The 27,077-nt window shown below is 42.6% G+C and overlaps 1 protein-coding gene across 4 annotated transcripts in view; it reads left to right on the top strand.

Annotated features, from left to right (window-relative positions):
- LOC117094682 (10 kDa heat shock protein, mitochondrial) overlaps positions 1–27,077 on the top strand; it is a 57,725-nt gene that overhangs the window by 17,605 nt on the left and 13,043 nt on the right. The window contains exons 1-3 of one of the 4 annotated variants that reach the window (XM_033230757.1): positions 2,767–2,922; positions 9,187–9,249; positions 22,684–22,784. In XM_033230757.1, coding sequence (XP_033086648.1) covers positions 2,863–2,922; positions 9,187–9,249; positions 22,684–22,784 — 224 coding nt within the window. In that variant the 5' untranslated portion in view covers positions 2,767–2,862. The other 3 variants (XM_033230759.1, XM_033230761.1, XM_033230758.1) reach the window with 3 other exon arrangements.

The raw sequence follows: 27,077 nt of genomic DNA, 5'->3' as shown, positions 1-27,077 counted from the left end.
TTTCTTTTCCCCACAAATCTAGATTTTCTGAATCTCAGTCCAGAGCTATTCCTATTGGTGCATATAGGCTTTAAACAGATGGCTCCTCCTTTACCTGAAAGATTCAAGTATTTCATGTAACTGTTATTGCTGATCATGCTTTTTGTTTTTCTTTTCTCTCTCTTCCTACCCCAGACAAATTAACCCTAGTTATAAAATTGGTCTTGTTTGGAGGTACATAATCTACAGGCTGACAGAGGAATGAAAATGTGAAGGTTATGAGCTAGAAACATTCCATCCCTAAAGAACAAGGTCCTTCCTGTGAACAAGGCCAGGGTTGACATCAGAATGCAACTTTATTGGACTTTTCAAAAACAATGAATGTGCATTTTGTTCCCGAATTTAACACCTACTCATTCACGTGTTTTTGTTTGTTTCAGATGGGTTGAAACATTTTAATAAATCTGGAATTAAAAGAAGGTGAAGATGATCCCATTCAAGTATAGGTGACTATTTACAGCTCAGGGAAATACCACACAATCTGGGAAATGTAAACTTAATCCTTGCAGTAAGGGAGGTGAGTCATCCACAGACCAAGACGCCTCCCTGAGACTCTGCTATCTCACAGACCCAACCCATCTCTCTAAGGGAGGTAACATTTAGGTGTCACTTGTCCTAGGCTCTCACTGTATCTAATACAAGTTGAGCATCCATAATCTGAAAAGTCCAGAATCTGAAATGTTCTCAGATCTGAAACTTTGAACATCCACATGATGCCATAGGTGGAAAATTCCATACCTGACCTTCTGTAACAGGTCGCAGTCAAAACTTTGGTTCACACACAAAATTATTTGAAGTTTTACAGGCGCCGGCCACCACGCCTGGCTAATTTTTGTATTTTTAGTAGTGATGGGATTTTACCATGTTGACCAGGCTGGTCTCAAACTCCTGACCAAAGTGCTGGGATTACAGGTGTGAGCCACCGTTCCTGGCCTATTTAAAGTATTGTATAAAAGTAACTTCAGGCTATGTGTGTAAAGTGTATAGGAAACAAATGCATTTCACGTTTAAACTTAGGTTCCATCCCCAATAAATCTCATTATGTATATGCAAATATTCTAAAATCCAAAATAATCAGAAATCTGAAAGTGTTTTGGTCCCAAGCATTTAAGATAAGGGGTACGAATTTGTGATTTGCACGTCTCTGTTGCTGGAGTCAAAGCAATTTGTAGTGAAGGACAGAGCCTTATCATAGTTGTACCTTAGCGCCTACCATATAGTGGGGCTTAATGAGTATCTGTTGAACGAATAAATCTTTTCATATGTAGATGCTGGTGCTGGGAGGGCAAAATTAAGTCCCTATTCTTGAAAAGTTACCAGTCAATACATCTTCCAGAGAACGAACTTCCTGTTGTTAAACCCTTCAAAGCCTAGTTCTAAGTCACTGACAATTACTCAGCTAGAGACCCACTCAACCTCTCCTCTACTCTCAAATTCCGTTTCTGGAGGCCGTTATATGGCCCTTCCCTCAGCATTCTCAATACACCTTCTATCTAAGGACATTTGATGTTTTCTTCTTTTGGAAATCATGCTACTGTATGCGTTTTTTACTTTTTGAACTGTCTTTCCATCTGATATCCCAAGGCCTCCCTCACCCCAGATAAAAGATTCAAGGTTTCTAAGCAGGAAAAAAAGTTTGCGAAAATGCTGTGGTTTCCTAAGAGAGAACACTTGAAATGTGCAACAAAGGAAATGTGGAATCCTGTAAGATGTCAAGTCTATCAAGGACTACTAATTTCCTCCTCCTGCTTCTGACTTGAAAAACACGAGCTAAATCTGTCTACCTAACTCACAAAACCAGATGCCCACTCTTCATGTCATATAATTGACATCTGCGTCTTTTATCGACGTAAACAAACTTGTCATTGAAAAAGTCCTTGGCTTTGAAGTCGCCGGATGGCGGAAATAACACTGACACTCAAATCCCTAGTCTGATTTCAGATTGGGTCGATTTCACGCAGGTTCTGAGATAGAAAGCCCCTAAGGGAAAAATTCTAAACATACATGCATGTGACCACCCCCTGGGCTTCCACAAACAACTTATCTGGAAAACCCCCAGCCATTTGAGGTTGCGAAAAAGGTGGGAACCAGCCAGAAACTGCCGAATGTTCAACTTCAAATGTTAACCAATAATAAGCTTGTAACTACTGTTTCTCTGTGACTTGTTTGTACCTCGCTATAAAAGAAACCCTAAAACAGCAGCCGGGGCCTCTCTCTTTACCTGCCATTGTATAAAGCGGAGAGGTCCGGGTTCGAACTTGTAATAAAGCGACCCCGGCTATTTGGCTTTGACTCTGGACTCTGGTGGTCACTTACTGGGGTCTCGCGACTTCGGGCACAACAGTTCTATGGAATTTCCCCAGACTGCTGGCCTGTTTTCTACCCTGATTCCTTAGGTGGCTTCTGGGACAGAATTAGGGTTCTCTAGGTATTTGCTTGCACGTGGGTTTACTGAAATGGCCGCCACTGTACAAAGTCCGTTCTTCCCGTGTAACTAACAAGAGCCCATACCAACTTGCAACGCAGCAGTTGCCGCGAACACGACCTTTCAAACCGCTCCGCAGACCTCGCAAAGAGGCTCGTGGCTCCCCACTTCCGGTGCCTCAGTCCCTGCCAGTCGCCGTCCAGGCCCTCTCCCTCCGCCTAACCTGCTTCTTCTACACGCCGGCTCCCAGTTCTCCCGTCCTGCTCCGCGCAGGCTGCGGCTGTTCAGTCAGCGGCGGCTCCTCCTCCCAGACGCAGAGCGCCGCTCTGCCCCGCCTCCCGCGCAGGCTGCAGTCCCTACATCCGGGTACCGACTCCAGCCGCCTAGACGCTGGCACTATGGTCATGGCGGAGGGGACGGCAGTGCTGAGGCGGAACAGGCCGGGCACCAAGGCGCAGGTACCATGTCCGCACCTTTCCTGTCGGGCAAGTAGGTGCCGAGCAGTGCCGCGCCCGGAAGCTGGCCGCCACTGCGGGGAGGTTGGGCCGAGGCGGCAGGCGGGCGGGCTGGGGCACTGGTGCCCGGCCTGCTCTTCCGGAGCTGCAGCCCCTCAATTTGACTGAGGCGGTGGCGGCCGCCGTGAGGCCTGCGGAGCTCCGACCCAGGGGTAGGCGTGAGGGGCGGGTGGGGGCTGCGGGTGGTAGCTGCCTGCCGAGGCCCTGGGCTGCGAGCCTGTCGGCAGCAACGGCTTCTTTTCGCTTTGCCCCGGAGCCCCAGCTGACTAGCATTGGAGGGGCGCGACCAGTGGAGACCTCTGGGGTTTCCTGAAGGTTGGGGCCGCTGAGGTTGGAGGTGGTGTAAACACAGCCTACCTTGACCCGGCGTCCAGTTCCTACCTGACCTGGGACATACCTGCCCGTCTCCTGCCATCCCGCTTGTCTAGCCGGATCCGGGTGCCGATATTCTCGTTGTTTCCCTTTAACCACCTCTCCCTGCTGCTTTCCCTGGAGCTGTTCTCTGGTCCAGCAAGTTTTCGTCACCAAGTTGTGACTTGTTAGATGTCATTCCTTGCTAATATGCGTGAAGCGTAGTCAGAGAATGAACTGATTATAATTTTGTCAGCTTTTTTGTAGGGCATTATGTGTGGTAAATTGGTGTTTGATTAGGCATTGGTTCTTAGGGTTTGGAAAAGATGGGATGCCTCACAAAAAAAAAAAAAAAAAAAAAATCAAATTGGCATCCAGACTTGAGCTGATTAATACTCTGCTAGCCGAAATGGCTTGCTATAGGCTAGATGCTCTGAAATCGGAAGAGATGTGTTTATAAAATGTTAAAAAGTGATGCAAATGAAAATTGAAACAGAACAACCATGGAGCTATGATTGTATGTCTGAGAATAGATTCTAATTTGTTATACAGAATTATGGAAAGAACACCTTTCGAAGGGGGCATACAGGTATGGATTACCTTCCCAGATTCATGTTATAGATACGGAAACTGAAGCCCAAGAGAATTAACTGGATTTGCCCAAGGATACATCTCTGAGTCTTAATTCACTGGTGACCTTTTCTCTTTAACAAGCTGCTTCTAGTGCTGAATTTTAGAGAAAATTTTAAAGTCTTATTTTGGAGTCACATTAAGCTGTCAGTTACTCCTACTACAGTTTTGTTTTCATACTACTGGAAATTTATCTGTTACATATGCTTGCTTTTTTTTTTTTTTTTAACCGTTTCCACACTTTACTTCCAAATGCTCTTTTCTCAGATACCTTTACATCTTATTCTGTGGAAACGTTTCTGATTACATTTTTATGTTCAGAAGTAGACTTTTGTGTTCATATTATGAGTCATCTTATTTATTCGTAAGTTCTTAATTTTGAAAGGTTAGAGAATAAAATATTTAAACTAATGTCATAACATAGACTTGCTATGTTGCTGTAAGTCACAGAAGAAAGCTTTTTTTTTTCTTCACCTTGTCGTGGATCAGGGTTGTTAGATAAAATATGACAGAAAAAGGATAAAAAATAAAAAAGACTACTTACGCCATAGTTTGTCCTATCTTGTTTATCACATGAATTTCCTTTAGTGAAATGGGTCTGTTCTAAAATGATGTATTTAGAACTGTATCTCCTTCCCTATTGGGTCAAAAGAAAAAAAATTTAAAAACTATAATAGAGGGCTGGGTGCGGTGGCTCACGCCTATAATCCCAGCACTTTGGGAGGTCGAGGCAGGCGGATCACCTGAGGTCAGGAGTTCAAGACCAGCCTGGCCAACATGATGAAACCCCGTCTCTACTAAAAATACAAAAAATTAGCTGGGCGTGGTGGTGGGCGCCTGTAATCCCAGCCACTCAGTACGCTGAGGCAGGAGAATTGCTTGAACCCGGGAGGCGGAGGTTGTAGGGAGCCCGGATCGCGCCATTGCACTCCAGCCTGGGTAACAAGAGCAAAAACCCGGTCTCAAAGAAACAAACAAACTATAGAAGAGTAGGTGGAGTATCTTCCTACATTAAAAAAAAGTTGGTTAGACTGGAATATAGGCACATAGTTGGTTGGTTTTCTTTTTTCTTTCCTTTTTTTTTTTTTTTTGAGACGGAGTTTTGCCCTTGTTGCCCCCAAGCTGAAGTGCAGTGGTGCAATCTTGGCGCACTGCAACCTTCACCTCCCGAGTTCAAGCGATTCTTCTGCCTCAGCCTCCCAAATAGCTGGGATTACAGGCGCGTGTCACTACGCCCGGCTAATTTTTTGCAGAAACGGGGTTTCACCATGTTAGCCAGGCTGGTCTCGAACTCCTGACTTCAGGTGATCCACCCACCTGGGCCTCCGAAAGTGTTGGGATTATGGGCGTGAGCCATTGCACCTGGCGGATCTTTTTTGTTTGTTTGTTTGTTTGTTTTTTTGAGATGAGTCTCCTTCCGGAGTCTCCTTCCGTCGCCCAGGTTAGAGTGCAGTGGCGCGATCTCGGCTTACTGCAACCCCCGCCTCCCAGGTTCAAGTGGTTTTCCTGCCTCAGCCTCCCGAATAGCTGGGATTACAGACACCTGTCACCTCGCCCGGCTAATTTGTTGTTGTTGTTGTTGTTGTTGTTGTTGAGACAAGAGTCTCCCTCTGTCCCCCAGGCTGGAGTGCCCTGGCGCAATCTGGCTCACTGCAAGCTCTGCCTCCCGGGTGCACGCCATTCTCCTGCCTCAGCCTCCCGAGTAGCTGGAACTACAGGCGCCCTCCACCACGTCCGGCTAATTTTTTTTGTATTTTTAGTAGAGACGGGGTTTCAGCGTGTTAGCCAGGTTGGTCTCGAACTCCTGACCTCAAGTGATCTGCCCGCCTCAGCCTCCCAAAGTACTGGGATTAGAGGCGCAAGCCACCACGCCAGGCTTCATAGTTGGTTTTCAAAAAATGTTTGTTGATTGGATTAGATGAGAATCTTTATTAAGCTGAATTTTTGGTGTCTCTCATAGGCATCTAAAATATGTCACAGTTATGATAAGGCAAAACATTTCATTCACAACATCTTTTCTGTATATAGTCATCCTTGGTGTCCTCTGGGGATTGGCTCCAGGATAAAACTATCCCCACCCCATACCAAAATCTGAGGATGCTTAAGTTTCCTATGTAAAATGGCATAGTGTTTACATATACCCTATGCACATTCTGTTATATAGTTTAAATCAACTCTAGATTACTTAATAACACCTAATACAATGCAAGTGTTCTATAAATAGTTGTTAATACTGTATTATTTAGGGAATAATGACCAAAAAAAAAATAGCTGGTACATGTTTAGTACATACGCAACTATCTTAGACCTAACTAGGTACATAGTACATGTCAGCAACAATATAACATTTTCTGGATTTTTTTTATCCCCTGAAATATTTTCAATTCCTGGTTTATTGAATCTGCAGATGAAACCTGCAGATGTGGAGGGCCAACTGTATAACTACATGTGTTTTCTAATATGTTAAAAACAATATTCTATAAACTTTCTTAGTTTTTTTTGAAAAGGAAAGAATAGAGTATTGGTAGAAATTTAGTGTAGGTCATATAGGAAAATTTTTAAAACTGCTCTTTAGTATTTAGACAATGTCTAAGGAAAGGAATCCTGGAACCATTTCCAGAAGATTGTTTTATTTCCTGATATCTTCCTTTAATAAAATTAGTTCATTTTCATCCAGATAGGCTAGCTATTTAAAAAAAGATGAAATGTTTAAGACACTCAGAAAGGTATCCTCATTATCTACTGTCTGAATGAGGACATTGCTATTATAGTTAAATCCTTATGGAACACATTCTCTGTCTTCTACCCTATCATTCCTCTTCTGTATACTTTTACTATATATGCATTATATCAATAAGTATGCCTTGCACTTAAACCTTTTTTTTTTTTTTTTTGAGACGGAGTCTTGCTTTGTCTCCCAGGCTGGAGTGCAGTGCTGCACTCTCGGCTCACAGCAAGCTCCGCTTCCTGGGTTCGCGCCCACCACCACGCCTGGCTAATTTTTTGTATTTTTTCGTAGAGAAAGGGTTTCACCGTGTTAGCCAGGATGGTCTTGATCTGCTGACCTCGTGATCTGCCCACCTTGGCCTCCCATAGTGCTGAGATTACAGGCGTGAGCCACTGCGCCTGGCCTAAACTTTTATTCATTTTATGTACACTGTGTTTTCTTCCAATTTGGTTTTTTTGCTCAAGGTTTTGGAGACTTAATCTTTGTTTATTGCTTTTACAGGTTTATATACAGGTTTATAGATTATTGATTTACTCTTACCCCCTCCCCACCAAGTTTTACCTCAGAGACATTTGAGCTCCAACTATGTGTCAGGCATTGTGCTACCTACTGAGGTTACATAGGTAAACTTTGCTGAAAAATCAGTCAAATGGAAAGGTTCACTTAGGGGAATGTCTGTTAACTGTATTATCTACAGGTAGTTCCAGAACAAGGGCAAGATGCTCTATAAAAATATCCCCCTTAGGCCGGGCGTGGTGGCTTATGCTTGTAATCCCAGCACTTTGGGAGGCTGAAGCTAGAGGACTGATTGTGATCAGGAGTTTGAGACCAACCTGGCCAACAAAGCGAGACCTCGTCTCTTAAAAAAAAAAAGAAGAAATAAAAATATTCCCTTTAATAGAAGGCTGGTTTATTTGGATGTTTACTTCTCTTTTTAAAATTTTTATGGGTTTATAGTAGGTGTATATATTTATAGGTTACATGAGCTATTTTGAAACAAGCATGCAGTGTGTAATAATCACATCGGGGGGTAAATGGAGTATCCATCACCATAAGCATTTGTCCTTTATGTTGCAAAAAATTAGGTTCTTTTAGTTTTTTTTAAATGTACAATTAAATTGTTTTTTTACTGTAGTCACCCTGTTGTGTGTGCTAGCAAATACTAGGGTTTATTCATTCTTTCTATTTTTTTGTACCCATGGGTGATTACCTTTTTTTTTTTTTTTGAGATGGAGTCTCGCTCTGTCACCCAGGCCAGAGTGCAGTGGTACGATCTTGATTGACCACAACTTCCGCCTCCCTGGTTCAAGCAGTTCTCCTGCCTCAGCCTCCTGAGTAGTTGGGATTACAGGCGCACACCACCATGCCTGGCTATTTTTTGTATTTTTAGTAGATATAGGGTTTTATCATGTTGGCCAGGCTGGTCTCGAACTCCTGACCTCAAGTGATCCTTCTGCCTCAGCCTCCCAAAGTGCTAGGATTAGTGGTGTAAGCCACCATGCCCGGCCTGATGATTACTTTTTAATGGTGCCCATATTTTGATTTAGAAATTTAAAACTATTTGGAATAAGAAGAATAATTTATAATTTCTGCTTAAAATAATACTTATGCATCTGGCATGGTGGCTCAGGCCTGTAATCCCAGCACTTTGGGAGGCCGAGGTGGGCGGATCGCAAGGTCAAGAGATCGAGACCATCCTGGCCAACATGGTGAAACCCTGTCTCTACAAAAAATACAAAAATTAGCTGAACGTGGTGGTGTGCACCTGTAGTCCCAGCTACTTGGGAGGCTGAGGCAAGAGAATCACTTGAACCCGGGAGGCGGAGGTTGCAGTGAGCTGAGATTGCACGACTGCACTCCAGCCTGGTGACAGACTGAGACTCCCATCTCGTCATCATAATAATAATACTTATGGAGCAATAAATTAGTTACTAATGCTAGCTATTTTCTTTTGGTAAAAATCTGATTTGCTTTTTGGTGTCTGGAGATTTCTTTTTTCATTGTAACTTTTTGAGAGATATTTAACCATCATAAATAAAAAAGTGATAGACTTACCTCCCCAATTAAGTAATACATTAAAGGTTTATGGGAGCTATATTTGAGGAATTTGTGATTGGAAAAAACATAATTTGTAGTTCATTTAAATAAAATCTTGATATTCATTTAAAAAACAAATAGCCAGGCGCAGTGGGTCAGGACTATAATCCTAAGAATAGGGCGGCTAAGGTGAGAGGTTGAGGTGGGATGATTGCTTACACCCAGGAGTTTGAGGCTGTAGTGAGCTACGATTGTGCCACTGTACACCAGCATGGGCTACAGAGTGAGACACTGTCCCTGAAAAAGAAAAATTGAATAAAATTTATTTCCTTATTTCACTGATAATTACATTGCAAAAGTTTTTTCTTCCCCTCCAGTGTAAGTTTTGGATCTTTATTAAGTATTGATGTTAATTATAATAGTATTTTGTATGTGTTTTAACTGTGAATTTATTTTTGTAGGATTTCTATAATTGGCCTGATGAATCCTTTGATGAAATGGACAGTACACTAGCTGTTCAACAGGTAATGAAAATAGTTTCTTTCACCCTGTGTCTTGGAGTACGATGTGTAAGTGCCCATTGGGTGGCCTTTGTCTGTTGGTCAGTGTGCAGCAGTCTGCTTCCCAATGAAGTGTGCTCTTTCACAAAACAAAACAAAAAAAATAGTTCCTTTTACAACTCCAATAACCTAAGCATTTTACCTCTTTGATGTAGTTAAGTATTCTTACATCTTTTAGCATAGACAAGATTCCACTGAATTAATGGAATGTCTATTTAAAAGTTTAGTCGACCCTCATTTTGTTTTAAGATGGCATATTAAACTGGGCACTGTGGCTGCCAGCACTTTGGGAAGCTGAGGTGGGAGGCCAATCACTTGAGGCCAGGAGTTCAAGACCAGCGTGAGCAACATAGCAAGACCCTGTTTCTACAAAAAGATAAATTAGCCAGGCATGGTGGTGCACACCTGTAGTACCAGTAGCTAGGGAGTCTGAGGTGGAGGGATCACTTGATCCTACTTCAAGGGTCTAATGAGCTATGATTGTGCCACTGTACTTCAACCTGGGTGACAGAGTAAGATCTTGTCTCTTAAAAAAATAAAAATAGCCCAGGGGCGGTGGCTCACAGCTGTAATCCCAGCACTTTGGGAGGCCGAGGCGGGTGTATCACCAGGTCAGGAGATCGAGACCATCCTGGCTAACATGGTGAAACCCCATCTCTACTAAAAACACAAAAAATTAGACAGGCGTGGTGGCACGTGCCTGTAGTCCCAGCTACTCGGGAGGCTGAGGCAGGAGAATCGCTTGAAACCTAGAGGTGGAGGCTGCAGTGAGCTGAGATTGTACCACTGCACTCCAGGCTGGCCAACAGCGAGACTCTGTCTCAAAAAAAAAACAAACAAACCAAAATAGGATTTCATTAAGGTGCGAATAAAAAGATAATATACATTGGAGCATACTAGTGTATTGGATTAGGCATCGGTTAAATTTTTTTTGTTTTGAATTTTTAGTAGAGACAGGGTTTTGCCATGTTGCCCACCTTGAACTCCTGGGCTCAAGCAGTCCACCCCCCATGGCCTCCCAAAGTGCTGGGATTGCAAGTGTGAATCACTGCACTTGTCTTTTTTTTTTTTTTTTTTTTTTTTTGAGATGGGGTCTCACTCTGTCGCCTAGACTGGAGTGCAGTGGCTCGAGCATGCCACACTGTAGCCTCAACTTCCTGGACTCAGCTGATTCTTCTGCCTCAGCCTTAGCCTTCCAAGTAGCTGGGACTATAGGTACATACTACCACATCTGGCTAACTTTTTTGTAGAGAAGGGGTTTCACCATGTTGCCCTGGCTGATAACATTTTTAAAGGGAAAATATACCATAAATGGAGGCTGTTTGGCTTCATTTTGATAGCCAGATAGTAAAAGTAGATAGCTGGCTGGGTGTGGTGGCTTACGCCTGTAATCCCAGCACTTTGGGAGGCCGAGGTGGGCGGATCACGAGGTCAGGAGATCGAGACCATTCTGGCTAGGATGGTGAAACCCCATCTCTACTAAAAATACAAAAAAATTAGCTGGGCATGTGTAGTCCCAGCTACTCGGGAGGCTGAGGCAAGAGAATGGTGTGAACCCAGGCAGCGGAGCTTGCAGTGAGCCGAGATCATGCCACTGCACTCCATCCTGGGGGAGAGAGCAAGACTCCGTCTCAAAAAAAAAAAAAAAGTAGATAGCTATTTGGATTTATTATGTTATTTGAAGATCTTAGAAAATAAAAGAGACATATAGTTGAATTATTGGAGCATTAAAAACCACCCATCTAGGCGTGGTAGCTGACACCTGTAATCTCAGTACTTTGGGAGGCCGAGGAGGGAGGATCAGTTTGAGGCCGGGAGTTTGAAACCTGCTTGGACAATATAGTGAGACTCTGTGTCTGCAAAAAAGAAAAACGGTTAGGCTAGGTGGTGTGAACTTGTAGTCCTAGCTACTTAGGAGGCTGAGGTGGGAGGATAGCTTGAGCCCAGGAGTTAGGGTTAACGGTGAGCTGTGATTGTGCCACTGCACTCCAGGCTGGTGACAGAGTGAGACCCTATCTCAAAAAAAAAGAAAGAAAAAGTGCTGTTCAATCAGCAAGTATTTATTGGGTTTTCATTATATACCTAGCAATGAGTTAGGCCTTGTGGAAGATAAAGGAATATAAACATAGATCTAGCTCTATGCCTAGAAATTGGTTAAATTTTGAAGAAAAATGTACAGATGGTTATTTCTTTAAAAATGGGGGAAGTGTCCTGTTACTTTGTTGAATTTGTTCATTTATTCTTGCAGGTTTTTTGGATGTGAAATCTTTAGGGTTTTCTACATATGAGACCATGTCATCTGCAAACAGATAATTTTACTTCTCCAATGTAGATCTGTTTTCTTTTTCTTGCCTAATTGCTCTGGCTAGACCTTTCAGTACTACTTTAAATCAAAGTGGTGAAAGAGGGCATCTTTGTCTTCTTCCTGATCTTAGAGGAGAGCTTTTAGTTTTTCACTGTTGAGTATGATGTTCACCATGGATTTTTCATATATGATCTTTATTATATTGAAGTTGTTTCCTTTATTTGTAGTTCATTCAGTGCTTTTTAGATCATAAAATGGTGTTAAATTTTGTCAAATGCTTTTGCTGCACCTATTGAGATGATCATGTGTTTCTTTTTCTTACTTTTTTTTTTTTTGTGAGACTGTCTCACTCTGTCACCAGGCTGCAGTGCAGTGGTGTGATCTCGGCTCACTGCAGCCTCTGCCTCCCAGGTTCAAGCAATTCTCCTGCGTCAGCCTCCTGAGTAGCTGAGTCTACAGGCATGCGCCACTACGCCCAGCCAATTTTTGTGTTTTTAGTAGAGATGGAGTTTCACCATGTTGGCCAGGATGGTCTTGATCTCTTGACCTCATGATCCGCCCACCTCAGCCTCCCAAAGTGCTGGAATTACAGGTGTGAGCCACCACGCCTGGCCAAAATATCATGTGTTTCTTTTTCATTCATTCTGGTTTTTTTTTCTTTTTTTTTTAAGTTTGGGTTTTGCTCTTTTTGCCCAGGCTGGAGTGCAATGGCATGATCTCCGCTGACTGCAACCTCCACCTCCTGAGTTCAAATGACTCTCCTGCCTCAGCCTCCTAGCTGGGATTGCAGGCGTGTGCCACCACACCTGGCTAATTTTGTATTTTTAGTAGAGATGGGGTTTCACTGTGTTGGCCAGGCTGGTCTCGAACTCCTGACCTTGTGATCTACCCACCTTGGCTTCTCAGAGTGTTGGGATTACAGGCGTGAGCCACCATGCTCGGCCCATTCATTCTGTTAATGTGATATATTGATTGATTTTTTTTTTTTTTTTGGATGTTAAACCATTTTTGTATTTCTTGTGTTCCAAGAATAAATTCCACTTGGTCATGGTGTATAAAAACCTTTCAATATGCTACTGAATTTGATTTGCTGGTATTGTATTGAGAATTTTGCTTTGGTGTTCATGAGGGATATCAGTTTGTAGTTTTAATAGTGTCTTTGGCTTTGGTGTCAGGACAATGATGGCATTATAGAATGAGTTAGAAAGTATTCCCCCCTTTTCAATTTTTTGGAAGATTTTGAGAAGGTGGTGCTAGTTTTTCTTTTTTCTTTCTTTCTTTCTTTCTCTTTTTTTTTTTTTTGTGAGACAGAGTCTCACTCTGTTGCCCAGGCCAGGCTGGAGTGCAGTGGTATGACCTTAACTCACTGCAGCCTCCGCCACCTGGATTCAAGCGATTCTCCTACCTCAGCCTCCTGCGTAGGTGGGATTATAGGCGCCCGCCACTGCGCCTGGTTAATTTTTGTAGTTTTTGTTGGAGATGGGATTTTGCCATCTTGGCCAGGTCAGTCTTGAACTCCAGACCTCGTGATCTACCCACCTTGGCTTCCCAAAGTGCTGGGATTACAGGTGTGAGCCATCGCTCCTAGCATTAGTTTTTCTTTGAATGTTTGGTATTTTCTTTAAATGTTTACTAGTGAAGCTGTTAGGCCCAGGGTTTTTCTTTGCTCAACACTGGGAATATAATTAATGCCACTGAACTGTACACTTAAAAATGGTTTAAATGCTTTTCCTTTCTTTATTGAATGGTCTCAGCAGCCATGTCAAAATCGTTTGGCCGTGTATGTGACACGTTATTTCTGGGTTCTTTATTTCTTTTTGTCTATATGTCTGTCCTTATGCCAGTATCACACAGTGTTTGATTACTGTAGCTTTGTAGTAAGTTTTGAACTCAAGAAGTGTGAATCCTCCAACTTCGTTCATTATTTTATTTTTCTTAATAGAGACAGAATCTTGCTGTGTTGCCCAAGTTGGTTTTGAACTGTTGGGCTCAGGTGATCCTCTTGCCTCGGCTGGGATTACAGGCATGAGCCACCATGCTCTAACCAAATTTGTTCTTTATTTTCAAGATTTTTTTTGTTTATTCAGAAACCCTTGCAATTCCATATAAATTTGAGGATCACCTTTTCTGTATCTGCAAAAAAAGGGGGGTGTCAATTGGAATTTAGCTGGAGATTGTCTCGTATCTCTAGATTGCTTTAGGTAGCGTTGACATCTTAACAATATTAAGCCTTCTTACTCATGCACACAAGATGTCTTTCTGTTTGCTTAGGTCTTTTTTTTTTTTTTTTTTGAGACGGAGTCTCACTCTGTCGCCCAGGCTGGAGTGCAGTGGCTGGATCTCAGCTCACTGCAAGCTCCGCCTCCCGGGTTTACGCCATTCTCCTGCCTCAGCCTCCCGAGTAGCTGGGACCACAGGCGCCCGCCACCTCGCCCGGCTAGTGTTTTGTATTTTTTAGGAGAGATGGGGTTTCACCGTGTTAGCCAGGATGGTCTCGATCTCCTGACCTCGTGATCCGCCTGTCTCGGCCTCCCAAAGTGCTAGGATTACAGGCTTGAGCCACTGCGCCCGGCCTGTTTAGGTCTTTAATTGCAGCAATGTTTTGTAGTTTTCAGTCTGCAAAAAAATTTTATCTCCTTATTTAAATCTATTTCTAGGTAGTTAAAAGGTTTTAGGTGCTATTGTAAGTGGAATTGTTTTCTTTTTAGATTCTACAGGTATATAGAAACAAAACTGATTTTTGTGTATTCATCTTGTATTCTATGACTTTGCTGAATCGTTTTGCACTTAGAGTAACGTCCTTGTGGATTCTTTGGGATTTTGTATATATAGGATCATGTAATTTGTGGATAGAGATAGTTTTACGACTTCCTTTCCAAATGAGATGCCTTTTATTTCTTTATCTTGTCTAGTTGCTCTGGCTAGAACTTTAGTACAGTGTTGAATAGTGGTGGTGAAAGTGAGCATCCTTGTCTCATTTGGGTTTTAAGGGAAGGGCTTTTAGTTTTTCACCATTGAGTCTGAGGTTAGCTGTGAGTTTTTCATGAATGCCCTTAATCATGTTGAGGAAATTTCCTTTTATACCTAGTTTTCTAAGTGGTTTTATCATGAAAAGATGTTGGATTTTGTCAGATATCTTTTCTGCATCGGTATGATCATGTGTTTTTTTCCCTTTGTATATTAATGTAGTATGTTGCATTGTTGTTGTTGTTTTTAAATGTTGAACCACCTTGGCATTCCTGATAACTTTCTTTTGATTTATATTTGTATGGTATTTCTTTTTTCATCCTTTTGACCTACCTATATAATTATGTTTGAAGTAAGTTTCTTGTAGACAGCATATGGTTGGGTCATATTTCTTAGTTCATTTTGACAGACTTTCTCTTTTAATTGGTATATTCAGACCATTTAACATTGATGTGCTGTATGTTTACTATTATTTAGATTTAGACCTACCATTTTATTACTTTTTAGTTCCTTCTGAGCTTTTTGTTTGTTCCCGTTTCCCCTTTTTCTGTCTTTTTAAGGGTTATTTGAACATTTTTAGTATTCTGTTTTAATTCTAACTTTGACACATTTATATACTTGATCACTAAGTGGGTACTCTATGCAGTTTACTTAAAATCAGTATTCTACCACTTTAATTGAAATGTAGAAACTTTACTATCATATGCGCCCCTTTTCCTCTCCCTTTATACTATAGTTGCCATATATTACATCAATATACATTGAAAACCCCATCGCTAATCTTTTTGCTTTCACCTGTCAAATGTATTTTAAAGAAGTCATGAGAACAGTCTATTATATTTATACCCAGATATTTACAATATCTCCTGCTCCTCATGTTCTCAATTTTCTTTGTATTATTTTCTGTCTGAAGAACTTCCTTTAGCAATTCTTTTTTTTTTTTTGAGACAGTCTTGCTCTGTCACTCAGACCAGAGTGCTGTGGCGCTATCTGGACTCGCTGAGTTTAAACAATTCTCCTGCTTCAGCCTCCTGAGTTCAAGCAGTTCTCCTGCCTCAGCCTCTCGAGTAGCTGGGATTACAGGCATGTGCCACCACCCCCAGCTAATTCTTGTATTTTTAATATAGACAGGGTTTCACCATGTTGGCCAGGCTTGTCTTGAACTCTTGACTTGCTTGCCTGAGCCCCACAGAGTACTGAGATTACAGACATGAGCCACCGTGCCCAGCTGATCTTCATTTCTAAATAATATTTTTGTTGGATATGGAATTCTGGCTTGGCAACTCTTTCCTTTTAGCACATTTTTATTATTTATTTATTTATGTATTTATTTTGAGGTGGAGTCTCACTCTGTCACCCAGACTGGAGTATGGTGGCGTGATCTTGGCTCACTGCAGGCTCCACCTCCTGGGTTCAAACGATTCTCCTGCCTCAGCCTCCTCAGTAGCTGGGACGACAGGTGTGTGCCACCACACCCGCCTCGTTTTTCTATTTTTAGTAGAGACTGGATTTTACCATATTGGCCAGGCTGGTTTTGAACTCCTGACCTCAAGTGATCCATCCACCTCAGCCTCCCAGAGTTCGGGGATTACAGATGTGAGCCACTGTGCCCGGCCTTTTGTTTATTTATTTATTTATTTATTTTGAGACAGTTTTGCTCTGTCGCCCAGGCTGGAGTGCAGTGGCACAATCTCTTCTCACTCCAACCTCCACCTCCAGATTCAAGCCATTCTCCTGCCTCTGCCTCCCGAGTAGCTGGGACTGCAGGCTCCTGCCACCACACCCAGCTAATTTCCATATTTTTAGTACGGACAAGGTTTCACCACGTTGGCCAGAATGGTCTCGATCTCTTGACCTTGTGGTCTGCCTGCCTCAGCCTCCCAAATTGCTGTGATTACAGGCGTGTGCCACCCTGCCTGGCTTCCTGGCCTTATTTTCATTTTTATATTTTTATTTTTTAATTATTTATTTTTGAGATGGAGTCTTACTCTATCTCCCAGGCTGGAGTGCAGTGGCATGATCTCGGCTCACTGTAACCTCCGCCTCCTGGTTTCAAGCGATTCTCATCCATCAGCCTCCTGAGTAGCTGGGATAATAGGCACCTGCCACCGTGCCTGGCTAATTTTTGTATTTTTAGTAGAAGTGGGGTTTCACCTTCATGGCCAGGCTGGTCTCGAACTCCTGACCTCGTGATCCACCCTCCTTGGCTTCCCAAAGTGCTGGGATTACAGGTGTGAGTCACCGTGCCTGGACTCTATTTTTATATTTTTTAAGACAGGGTCTCACTCTTTCGCCAAGTTGGAGTGCAGTGGTATGATCATAGCTTACTGCAGCCTTAAACTCCTGAACGTAAGAGATTCTCTCACCTCAGCTTTCTGAGTAGCTATGACTACAGTAGCACATCACCCCTGACTGACTTTTTTTTTTTTTTTGGTAGAGACGTGGTCTGGCTGTGTTGCCTAGGCTGGTCTTGAACTATTGGCCTCAAGCAGTCCTCCTGCCTCAGCCTGCTAAGTCTTTCAGCACTTTAAAAATGTTTTGCCATTTTGCTTCCATGGTTTCTGATGAGAAAGAAGCCGTCATTCAGATTCTTCTGTCTTCTTTAGTGGTGTTTTTTTCTTTTTTTCTTTTTTGAGACAAGGTTTCACTCTCTCATTCCAGGCTGGTGTACAGTGGCATGATCATGGCTCACTGCAGCCTGGACTTCCTAGGCTCAAGCAATCCTTCCAACTCAGCCTCTCAAGTAGCTGGTACTCCAGGCATACACCACCATGCCTGGCTAATTTTTATATTTTGTAGAGACGTGGTCTTACTATGTTGCCCAAGCTGATCTCTAACTTCTGGGCTTGAGTGATCCTCCTGCCTTGGTCTTCCAAAGTGCTGAGATTACAGACCTGAGCTACCACACCTGGACTTATCTTTGGGTTTTAGCCATTTGATTATGATGTGTCTGGATGTAGATTTCTTTGGGATTATCTTGTTTGATGTTCACTCAGCTTTTTTTAAAATTGTGGCAATATATATGAGACATAAAATTTATCATTTTTGCTATTTTAAAGTGTACAGTTCTGTGGCATTAAGTACATTCCCATTGTGCAACCATCACCACCATCCGTGTCCAGAAATTTATCTTCCCCAACTGAAATTCTATACATATTAAACAATAATTCCCTATTCCTCTTTTTTTCCCAGCCTACTCAGCTTCTTGAATTTGCAAACTTACATCTTTTTACAAACTTGGAAACTTTTTAGCATCATTTCTTCAAGTACTTTTTTTTTTGAGACAGCGTCTTGCTCTGTCGCCCAGGCTGGAGTTCAGTGGCGTGATCTTGGCTCACTGCAACCTTTGCTTCCCGGGTTCAAGCGATTCTCCTGCCTCACCCTCCGTGTGCTACCATGCCTGGCTAATTTTTGTATTTTTATTAGAGATGGGGTTTCACCATATTGACCAGGCTGATCTCGAACTCCTGACCTTGTGATACACCTGCCTCGGCCTCCCAAAGTGCTAGGATTGTAGGCGGGAGCCACCTCGTCCATCCTTCCTAGCTCATTTTTAAAAAATGATAGTTGCCTCTATTGCATAAAAGTGTGGAGGACTCTTTATAGAAAACAAAATGACTTTTTTTTGAGATAGAGTCTCACTGCCAGGTTGGAGTGCAATAATAGTGTATGATTGCTGCTCACAGCAACCTCTACCTCCCAGGGTCAAGTGATTTTCCTGCCTCAGTCTCCCAGTAGCTGGGATTACAGGTGTGTGCTACCATGCCGGGCCAGGTTTTGTATTTTTTTTTTTTTTTTTTTGAGGCAGAGTCTCGCTCTGTCGCCCAGGCTGGAGTGCAGTGGCGCGATCTCGGCTCACTGCAAACTCCACCTCCCGGGTTCACGCCATTCTCCTGCCTCAGCCTCCTGAGTAGCTGGGACTACAGGCGCCCTCCACCACACCCGGCTAATTTTTTAAATATTTTTGGTAGAGACGGGGTTTCACCGTGTTAGCCAGGATGGTCTCGATCTCCTGACCTTGTGATCCACCCACCTCGGCCTCCCGAAGTGCTGGGATTACAGGCTTGAGCCACCGCGCCCAGCCAGGTTTTGTATTTTTAATAGAGACGGGATTTTGCCATGTTGGCCAGGCTGGTCTTGAACTCTTGACCTCAGGTGATCTGCCTGCCTCTGCTTCCCAAAGTGCTGGAATTATAGGAGTGAGCCATTGTGACTCGCCAAAATGACATTTTTGTTTTATTTCTAAGTTAAGGATTTCTTTTTTGCTTTACATAAATTGGTATCAATAAAAGGATTCTAGATGTCTTCAAGATTGAGGCTTGTAACTCCACTTAATAACAAAAGTTAGTAATTATATAAGTAAAGTCAGTTTCTAAATACATGATTAAATAATTAAAATTGGGCTGGGCCCAGTGGTTCATGCCTGTAATCCCATTACTTTGGGAGGCTGAGGTGGAAGAATTGCTTGAGCCCAGGAGTTCAAAACTAGCTTAGGTGGTCTTGAATTAGCCTAGGCAGTCTTGAATTAGCCAGGTGTTGTGGCACACACCTGTAATCCCAGCTACTTAGGAGGCTGAGGTAGAAGAATTGCTTGAACCCAGGAGGCAGAGGTTGCAGTGAGCCAAGGTAGCGCCACTGCACTCTAGCCTGGGTGACAGAACGAAACTCTATCTCAAAAATAAATAAATAAAATAAATAAATAAATAAATAAAAGTCTCTGTGTTCAGGGACTCGCTATATGAAGGAGACACATGAAAGTAAGCGCTAGTAAGTTGTGCTATTAAGTGTGAAATAAATGCTGCTAAGAGTTCTAGCCATAGAATGCTAGGTGCAGTGGCTCACGTCTGTAATCCCAACACTTTGGGAGGCTGAGGCAGGTGGATCACTTGAGGTCAGGACTTCAAGACCAGCCTGACCAACATGGTGAAACCCCGTCTCTACTAAAAATACAAAAATTAGCTGGGCATGGTGGCGCATGCCTATAATCCCGGCTACTCGGAAGGCTGAGAGGATAGGATCACTTGAACCCGGAAGGCAGAGGTTGTGATGAGCTGAGATTGCACCACTACACTCCAGCCTGGGTGACAGAGTGAGACTCTTACCTCAAAAACAAAAAAAAGTTCTATCCATAGAAGGTGTAGTGGGAACAGGAACGACAAAAATGAATAGACAGATTGCTAATGTATACAAATTACAAATATGGCAGGAAATCGGATGGAGTTCTGCGATGATTCGAATAATCAGGGAGTGCTTGAGTGTACTAGGGGAACGAGAGATTTGGACAGAATTGTGACATGGAATTTGAGGTGGCCTTTGGAGAAGGTATACAATTTACCTGTATCTCCTCAAGGAGAGAGAGAATTAAGACTTTGAAACATTAGGATAAGATAAAAAATACCAGGGAGAGTGGTTTCTTTTTTTTTTTTTTTGAGGCGGAGTCTCGCTCTGTCGCCCGGACTGGAGTGCAGTGGCCGGATCTCAGCTCACTGCAAGCTCCGCCTCCCAGGTTTTTACGCCATACTCCTGCCTCAGCCTCCTGAGTAGCTGGGACTACACGCACCCGCCACCTCGCCCGGCTAGTTTTTTTGTATTTTTAGTAGAGACGGGGTTTCACCGTGTTAGCCAGGGTGGTCTCGATCTCCTGACCTCGTGATCCGCCCGTCTCGGCCTCCCAAAGTGCTGGGATTACAGGCTTGAGCCACTGCGCCCGGCCGAGAGTGGTTTCAGTAATAATTAAAGAGTGATTAAAACATGTTTGAGGCTGGGGACTGTGGCTCACGCCTGTAATCCCAGCACTTCGGGAGGCCGAGGTGGGTGGATCCGCTGAGGTCAGTTCGAGACCAGCCTTACCAACACGGTGAACTCCGTCTCCACAAAAAATACAAAAAGTAGCCAGGCGTGGTGGCGGGTGCTTGTATTCCCAGCTACTCGGGAGGCTGAGGCAGGAGAATCGCTTGAACCCAGGAGGCGGAGGTTGTGGTGAGCCAAGACCAAGCCATTGCACTCCAGCCTGGGCAACAAGAGCAACACTCCATCAAAAAAAAAAAAAGTATTTGATCCCTTTCCCTGTCATCGTGTGTGTGCATGACTCTGTTCTTTGCCGTGCCTTCCCACAAGACTTTTAGAATCAAGTGATCCCCAACCAAGAAACAAAAGCAAAATCGTCACATTCCCCAGTGAATTCAGATGAATACTGAGTAATAAAATCAGGTACAACTCTAAGAGGAGACATTGGAAAAAAACCAAACTGGATCTAGACGGAATTTTTACATGAGATGGCACACATATTTAATATTGTATCAAGATCACTATCATGTCACCATATCAAGCTGAAAATGTCACCATCATCTGAACAGTTGGACATGCTGTATTGGAACAATGGTTTTTCTTTTGGTTTCTATGCTCTGCAGTAGGCTGGTTCAGTACTAAATATGTGAGACCTTTTGTTTGGGGAAAAAAGGTTTTGAGTACGCAAGTGATATTTAAGAAAGATTGTCTGAAGTAGGCAAAATTGATTGGCTCAAGAAGGCCTTATAGTTAGTTTTTGTAACCACCCTTTTACTTTAACCTATTCACATTTCAGAATATCCAAAAGATTGCATAAAGCATTACAGAGATCTGAAATTTAAATTTTTTTGTTACTACATTTTAAAAATTGAAAGTGACCCTCCCTTGCCTTTTTTTTAAACTTAGTTATTTAAAACAACTTTTATTGGGTCTAATGAACATACCACACGAATCCCCATACAGTTAGAGTGATTATATTCACAGGGTTGCACAGCCATCACTAGAGTCTAATTTTATAACTTTTTTTGTTTTGTTTTGTTTTTGAGACGGAGTCTCGCTTTGTTGCCCAGGCTGGAGTGCAGTGGCGCGATCTCGGTTCACTGCAACCTTCTCCTCCCGGGTTGAAGCGATTCTCTTGCCTCAGCCTCCGGAGCAGCTGAGACTACAGGTGTGTACCACCACGCCCTGCTAATTTTTTGTATTTTTAGTAGAGGTAGGGTTTCACCATGTTAGCCAGGATGGTCTTGATTTCCTGACCTCGTGATCTGCCCGCCTTGGCCTCCCAAAGTGCTGGCATTACAAGCATGAGCCCCCACGCCTGGCCTTTTAGAACATTTTTATCCTTTCTTAAAGGAAAACTCATCCCCATTAGTAACCATCTTTAGTCTCCTCTGCCTTCCTCTCTGCCCTCAAGCCCTATGCCAGTACAAATCTTTTTTCTGTCTCAATAGATTTTCTTATTCTAGACACTTCATATAAACGGAATTACAATATGTACCATAGTTATATTTACATTGCCTATGGCGAAATCCTGTATCTACAAAATACAGAAAAGTTAGCCCAGCGTGATGGCGTGTGCCTGTAGTTCCAGTTCCTCAGGAGGCTGAGTTGGGAGGACTGCTTGAGCCCAGGAGGCGGATATTGCAGTGATCTGAGATTGTGCCACTGTACTCCAGCCTGGGTGATGCAGTGAGACCCTGTCTCAAAAAAAAAAAAAAAAGAAATTATGGTTTGCAATTTTTTTTTTTGTTTTGTTTTGTTTTTGAGACGGAGTCTCGCTCTGTCGCCCAGGCTGGAGTGCAATGGCCGGATCTCAGCTCACTGCAAGCTCTGCCTCCCGGGTTCATGCCATTCTCCTGGCTCAGCCTCCCGAGTAGCCGGGACTACAGGCACCCACCACCTCGCTCGGCTAGTTTTTTTTTTTTGTATTTTTAGTAGAGATGGGGTTTCACCGTGTTAGCCAGGATGGTCTCGATCTCCTGACCTCGTGATCCGCCCATCTTGGCCTCCCAAAGTGCTGGGATTACAGGCTTGAGCCACCGCGCCTGGCCACGGTTTGCAATTTTGATCCCAATTCCAGTCCTGACAAATACAATATCTGCATTTATGTAGTAGATTCTATCCAAATGAAGTTGAATTGAAGGATAAATAAGTAAATAAGTAAGGGTAACCTACTTTTTTCTGAGTTACTGATTATGATTCTACACTTGGTTTCCTATTTAGTGTATAACCCAAGTTGAACCACAAGAGCAGTTATGTATTCAAAAATTATATGTACTTAATATAAGATTTACCAGGTGGTATAATTTAATTAACCATAAGAACTTCTTTGTTTTTAGTATATTCAACAGAACATAAGAGCAGATTGCTCCAATATTGACAAAATTCTTGAACCACCTGAAGGCCAAGATGAAGGTGTGTGGAAGTATGAACATTTAAGGTAGGTCCTTATGTTACATCAAAATACTAGTAGTTCCTCTCACAAAACTTTCATATTAATGATAATTATGAATCATAAAATTTACTATGTAACTGCAGACTAAGAAGCCAAATTTTAAAGCTTTGGCATTTTCAGTGTCACAAGGTTCTCAGCTTTCTTCACTGGTTGTTTCCAGATCAAAGTATGCTACAGAGTCACTTGTTTTGAAAGGTGGTTTCAGAGCTGATAACTTGGACCTGCCTCTGCGCCTCTCTACTTTTCTTTTTTTTTTTTTTTTTTTTTGAGATAGAGTCTCACTCTGTTGCCCATGTTAGAGTGCAGTGGTGCAGTCACTGCTTACTGTGCCTCTACCTCCCAGGCTCAAGTGATCCTCCCACGTCAGCTTCCAGAGTAGCTGGGACTACAGGCGTGTGCCAGCATGCCTCACTAATTTTTTTAGTTTGTTGTAGAGACAGGATCTCATTATGTTGCCCAAGCTAGTCTCAATCTCCTGGATTCAAGCAATCTTCCTACTTTGTCCTCCCAAAGTATTGAGCCACCCTTTCTACATTTATTGATTTGGGCCTTATTATCCCCACCTTTTTTTTTTTTTTAAACAGGGTCTTGATCTGTTGCCTTGGCTGGAGTGCAGTGGTGCAATCTTGGCGCATTGCAGCCTCTGTCTCCCATACTGAAGCAATCCTCCTATCTCAGCCTCCTGAGTAGCTGGGACTACTACTAGTGAATGCCACTAAGCCTGTCTAGTTTTTTGTATTTTTTGTAGAGACAGGGTTTCACCATGTTGCCTAGGCTGATCTCAAACTCCGGGGCTTAAGCAATCTGCCCACCTTGGCCTCCCACAGTGCTGGGATTACCACCATGCCAGCCTGGGTTTTATTATCTTATTTCATGGTTTTCCTTAATTGTATCTCTTAACCACTAATACGGTATTTCCATTTCCCCATTTATGCATAACTTTGTGTCATCTATTGTCTTTTTTTTTTTTTTGAGACAGAGTCTCACTCCTTCACCCAAGCTGGAGTGCAGTGGTGTGATCCCTGCTCACCACAACCTCTGCCTCCCGGGTTCAAGTGATTCTCTTGCCTCAGCCTGCTGAGTAGCTGGGACTACAGGCATGTGCCACTATGCCCGGCTAATTTTTGTATTTTTAGTAGAGATAGGGTTTCACTATGTTGGCCAGGCTGGTCTCGAACTCCTAACTTCATGATCCGCCCTCCTCGGCCTCCCAAAGTGCTGGTATTACATGCGTGAGCCACCGTGCCCGACTTGTCTTTTTTTTTTTCCCCCTTTGTTTCTGTAGAGATGGGGTCTCACTGTGTTGTCCAAGCTGGTCCTGAAATCCTGGGCTCAAGTGATCCTCCCATCTCAGCCTGCCAGAGCACTGGGATTATACAGGCATGAGCCACTGCACTTGGCCACTTTATGTTTTTGTGGAGGATTACTTCTAGTTCCTAGTCTAGGCTTGGTATCTGATAAGTTACCTATAAATTATTGCAAACTTCCAGTCTTGTCTTTGGTAAATAGAGATTAATTTTAATCCTGAAGTAAGGAGTTTTGGTGTTTTTTGTAATACCCTTTGAATGAAAAAATTGATAATTAGTGGATAGGTGGAAATAACTTTAGAAGCAGATATATTCTGAAGTTACTAGGTGTTTCTTGAAATTATAAATTTTCCAGTGCACATGGGAGCTGGGATGAGTTGACAGATTATTAATAAATATAGAGTGCAGTAGGTGTGTGTTCATTGGGGCTTATTATTTGTAAGTTGATTTTTAGATAAGTAGAGTAGAAATATGACTTTTCCTGAATAAATTTGACCATGTTTCCTGTGTTGTGTGCCTCAACTTGAAGACAAGGCACTTTTAAAAAATATTTACTTTTTGATACTGCATGCTTCTTTAGATATGGCCAAGACATTTTGTCGTGTCATAACAGTTCAGCAATTTCAGGATGCTAAGACTTCTTTGTACCCTTTGCTGATTTTTAGACAAATTACGTCACTATTTCTAACTTTTTTACATATCTGAATGCACAATAATTGAAAGTATGAGTTTGTAGGTATTTTCCCATTTTTACAACCCAAGACAGCAAGCACTTCAATGTAGTACATCCTTTGCTTTATTTTTAATCAGCCTTGAAAATAACTGCTTTCTTATGCTTTGGCATTAATGATGAAAGTAGGTGAGCATGTCTTTTTCTTTTTCTGTTTCTTTTTTTTTCCTTGAGACAGGAGTCTTAAGTCTCGCTCTGTTACCAGGCTGGAGTGCAGTGGTGTGATCTCGGCTCATTGCAACCTCCGCCACACAGGTTCAAGCAATTCTCCTGCCTCAGCCTCCCAAGTAGCTGGGACTACAGACGCACGCCACCATGCCCAGCTAATTTTTGTATTTTTTTTTTTTTTTTGAGACGGAGTCTTGCTCTGTCGCCCAGGCTGGAGTGCAGTGGCCGGATCTCAGCTCACTGCAAGCTCCGCCTCCCGGGTTCACGCTATTCTCCTGCCTCAGCCTCAGGCGTAGCTGGGACTACAGGCGCCCGCCACCTCGCCCGGCTAGTTTTTTTGTATTTTTTAGTAGAGACGAGGTTTCACCGTGTTAGCCAGGATGGTCTCGATCTCCTGACCTCGTGACCTCGTGATCCACCCGTCTCGGCCTCCCAAAGTGCTGGGATTACAGGCTTGAGCCACCGCGCCCGGCCCCTAATTTTTGTATTTTTAGTAGAAACGGGGTTTCACCATGTTGATCAGGATGTCCTTGATCTCCTGACCTCGTGATCCGCCTGCCTTGTCCTCCCAAAGTGCTGGGATTACAGGCGTGTGCCACCGTGGTTGGCCGTTTTTTCCGTTACAAGCATAACTCCTAACAAATAAGGGCTGATTTTAGTGTACAAGGGTTTTTTTTTTTTCAGGTCTAAGAAAACATTTACCTCCCTATTTAACTTATTCTGTGAAACATACATTATATAAAACATTACGTAAAACTTTACATAAAATATTGCTCACAAGTATTTCATTTGTTCTGATGCTATTTTTACTTTTGTTATTTTTTTCTACTGACCACTTTTTGGACTATCATGTATATATTCTTTTATCTCTTTATTGTATTGTATATATTTTTATTAGTTGACCAGGAAGAGTTTTGTTTGTTTTTGCATACATCCTTTATTGAGTTGAGGCTGTACACTTGCCATTTTTAGTTAATGCAGTTGATTATATAATGATGATAATTTGAATTGGGTCATGACTTCAGTCAAATCTCCCACTAGCTCATATTGAGTCTTAATGATTAGGAAAAGTTACTCCTTTATGCCAGGATACATGTGTGGTGACTGGAATGTAGGCTGGATTCCAGCTCTGGTTGGTCTCTTCAGCTGCACAACTGTATACATGTTAGCCCTGTATTAAATTAACTTGAAGCTGTAAGTTTTGCATTATTTGCCACATTATACCCACAGCACTGCTGAATCAACTTAATTTTGCTATTGGCTGTAAAAGGGTTAGGTTAGGTAAGAAACTTACTTACCACAACCAGTCTTTATTACCACTTAGTGGAAAACAACTAAAAAACACATAACATGCAGCCTACTTGATAGGGGGCAGTAGATGGTGATATGGTGATTTAGAAATAATGTTATTAAGAGGCACAAACAGAATTCAGATCTCAGGGAATAACAAATCCTCCTCCAATTTCAAGTTAAAATTAACAGCCCAAGTTCAAAGTGAAACTTGGTGAGGAGAAATGAAGCTGAGTATCCTTAAAGGTGGTGGTGGATTTGACCCAGCCATCCCATTACTGGGTGTATACCCAAAGGAGTATAAATCATGCTGCTATAAAGACGCATGCACATGTATGTTTATTGCGGCACTATTCACAATAGCAAATACTTGGAACCAACCCAAATGTCAATCAATGACAGACTGAATTAAGAAAATGTGGCACATATACACCATGGAATACTATGCAGCCATAAAAAAGGATGAGTTCATGTCCTTTGCAGGGACATGGATGCAGCTGGAAACCATCATTCTCAGCAAACTATCACAAGAACAGAAAACCAAACACCGCATGTTCTCACTCATAGGTGGGAATTGAGCAATGAGAACACTTGGACACAGGAAGGGGAACATCACACACTGGGGCCTGTCATGGGGAGGGGGGAGGGATAGCATTAGGAGATATACCTAATGTAAATGACGAGTTAATGGGTGCAGCACACCAACATGACACATGTATACATATGTAACAAACCTGCACGTTGTGCACATGTACCCTAGAACTTAAAGTATAACAAAAATAA

Source organism: Trachypithecus francoisi, unplaced genomic scaffold, assembly GCF_009764315.1.
Source record: "Trachypithecus francoisi isolate TF-2019V2 unplaced genomic scaffold, Tfra_2.0 Lachesis_group13, whole genome shotgun sequence".
In the NCBI taxonomy this organism is placed as follows: Eukaryota; Metazoa; Chordata; class Mammalia; order Primates; family Cercopithecidae; genus Trachypithecus; species Trachypithecus francoisi.
This window is presented reverse-complemented; position numbering and strand designations above follow the sequence as displayed.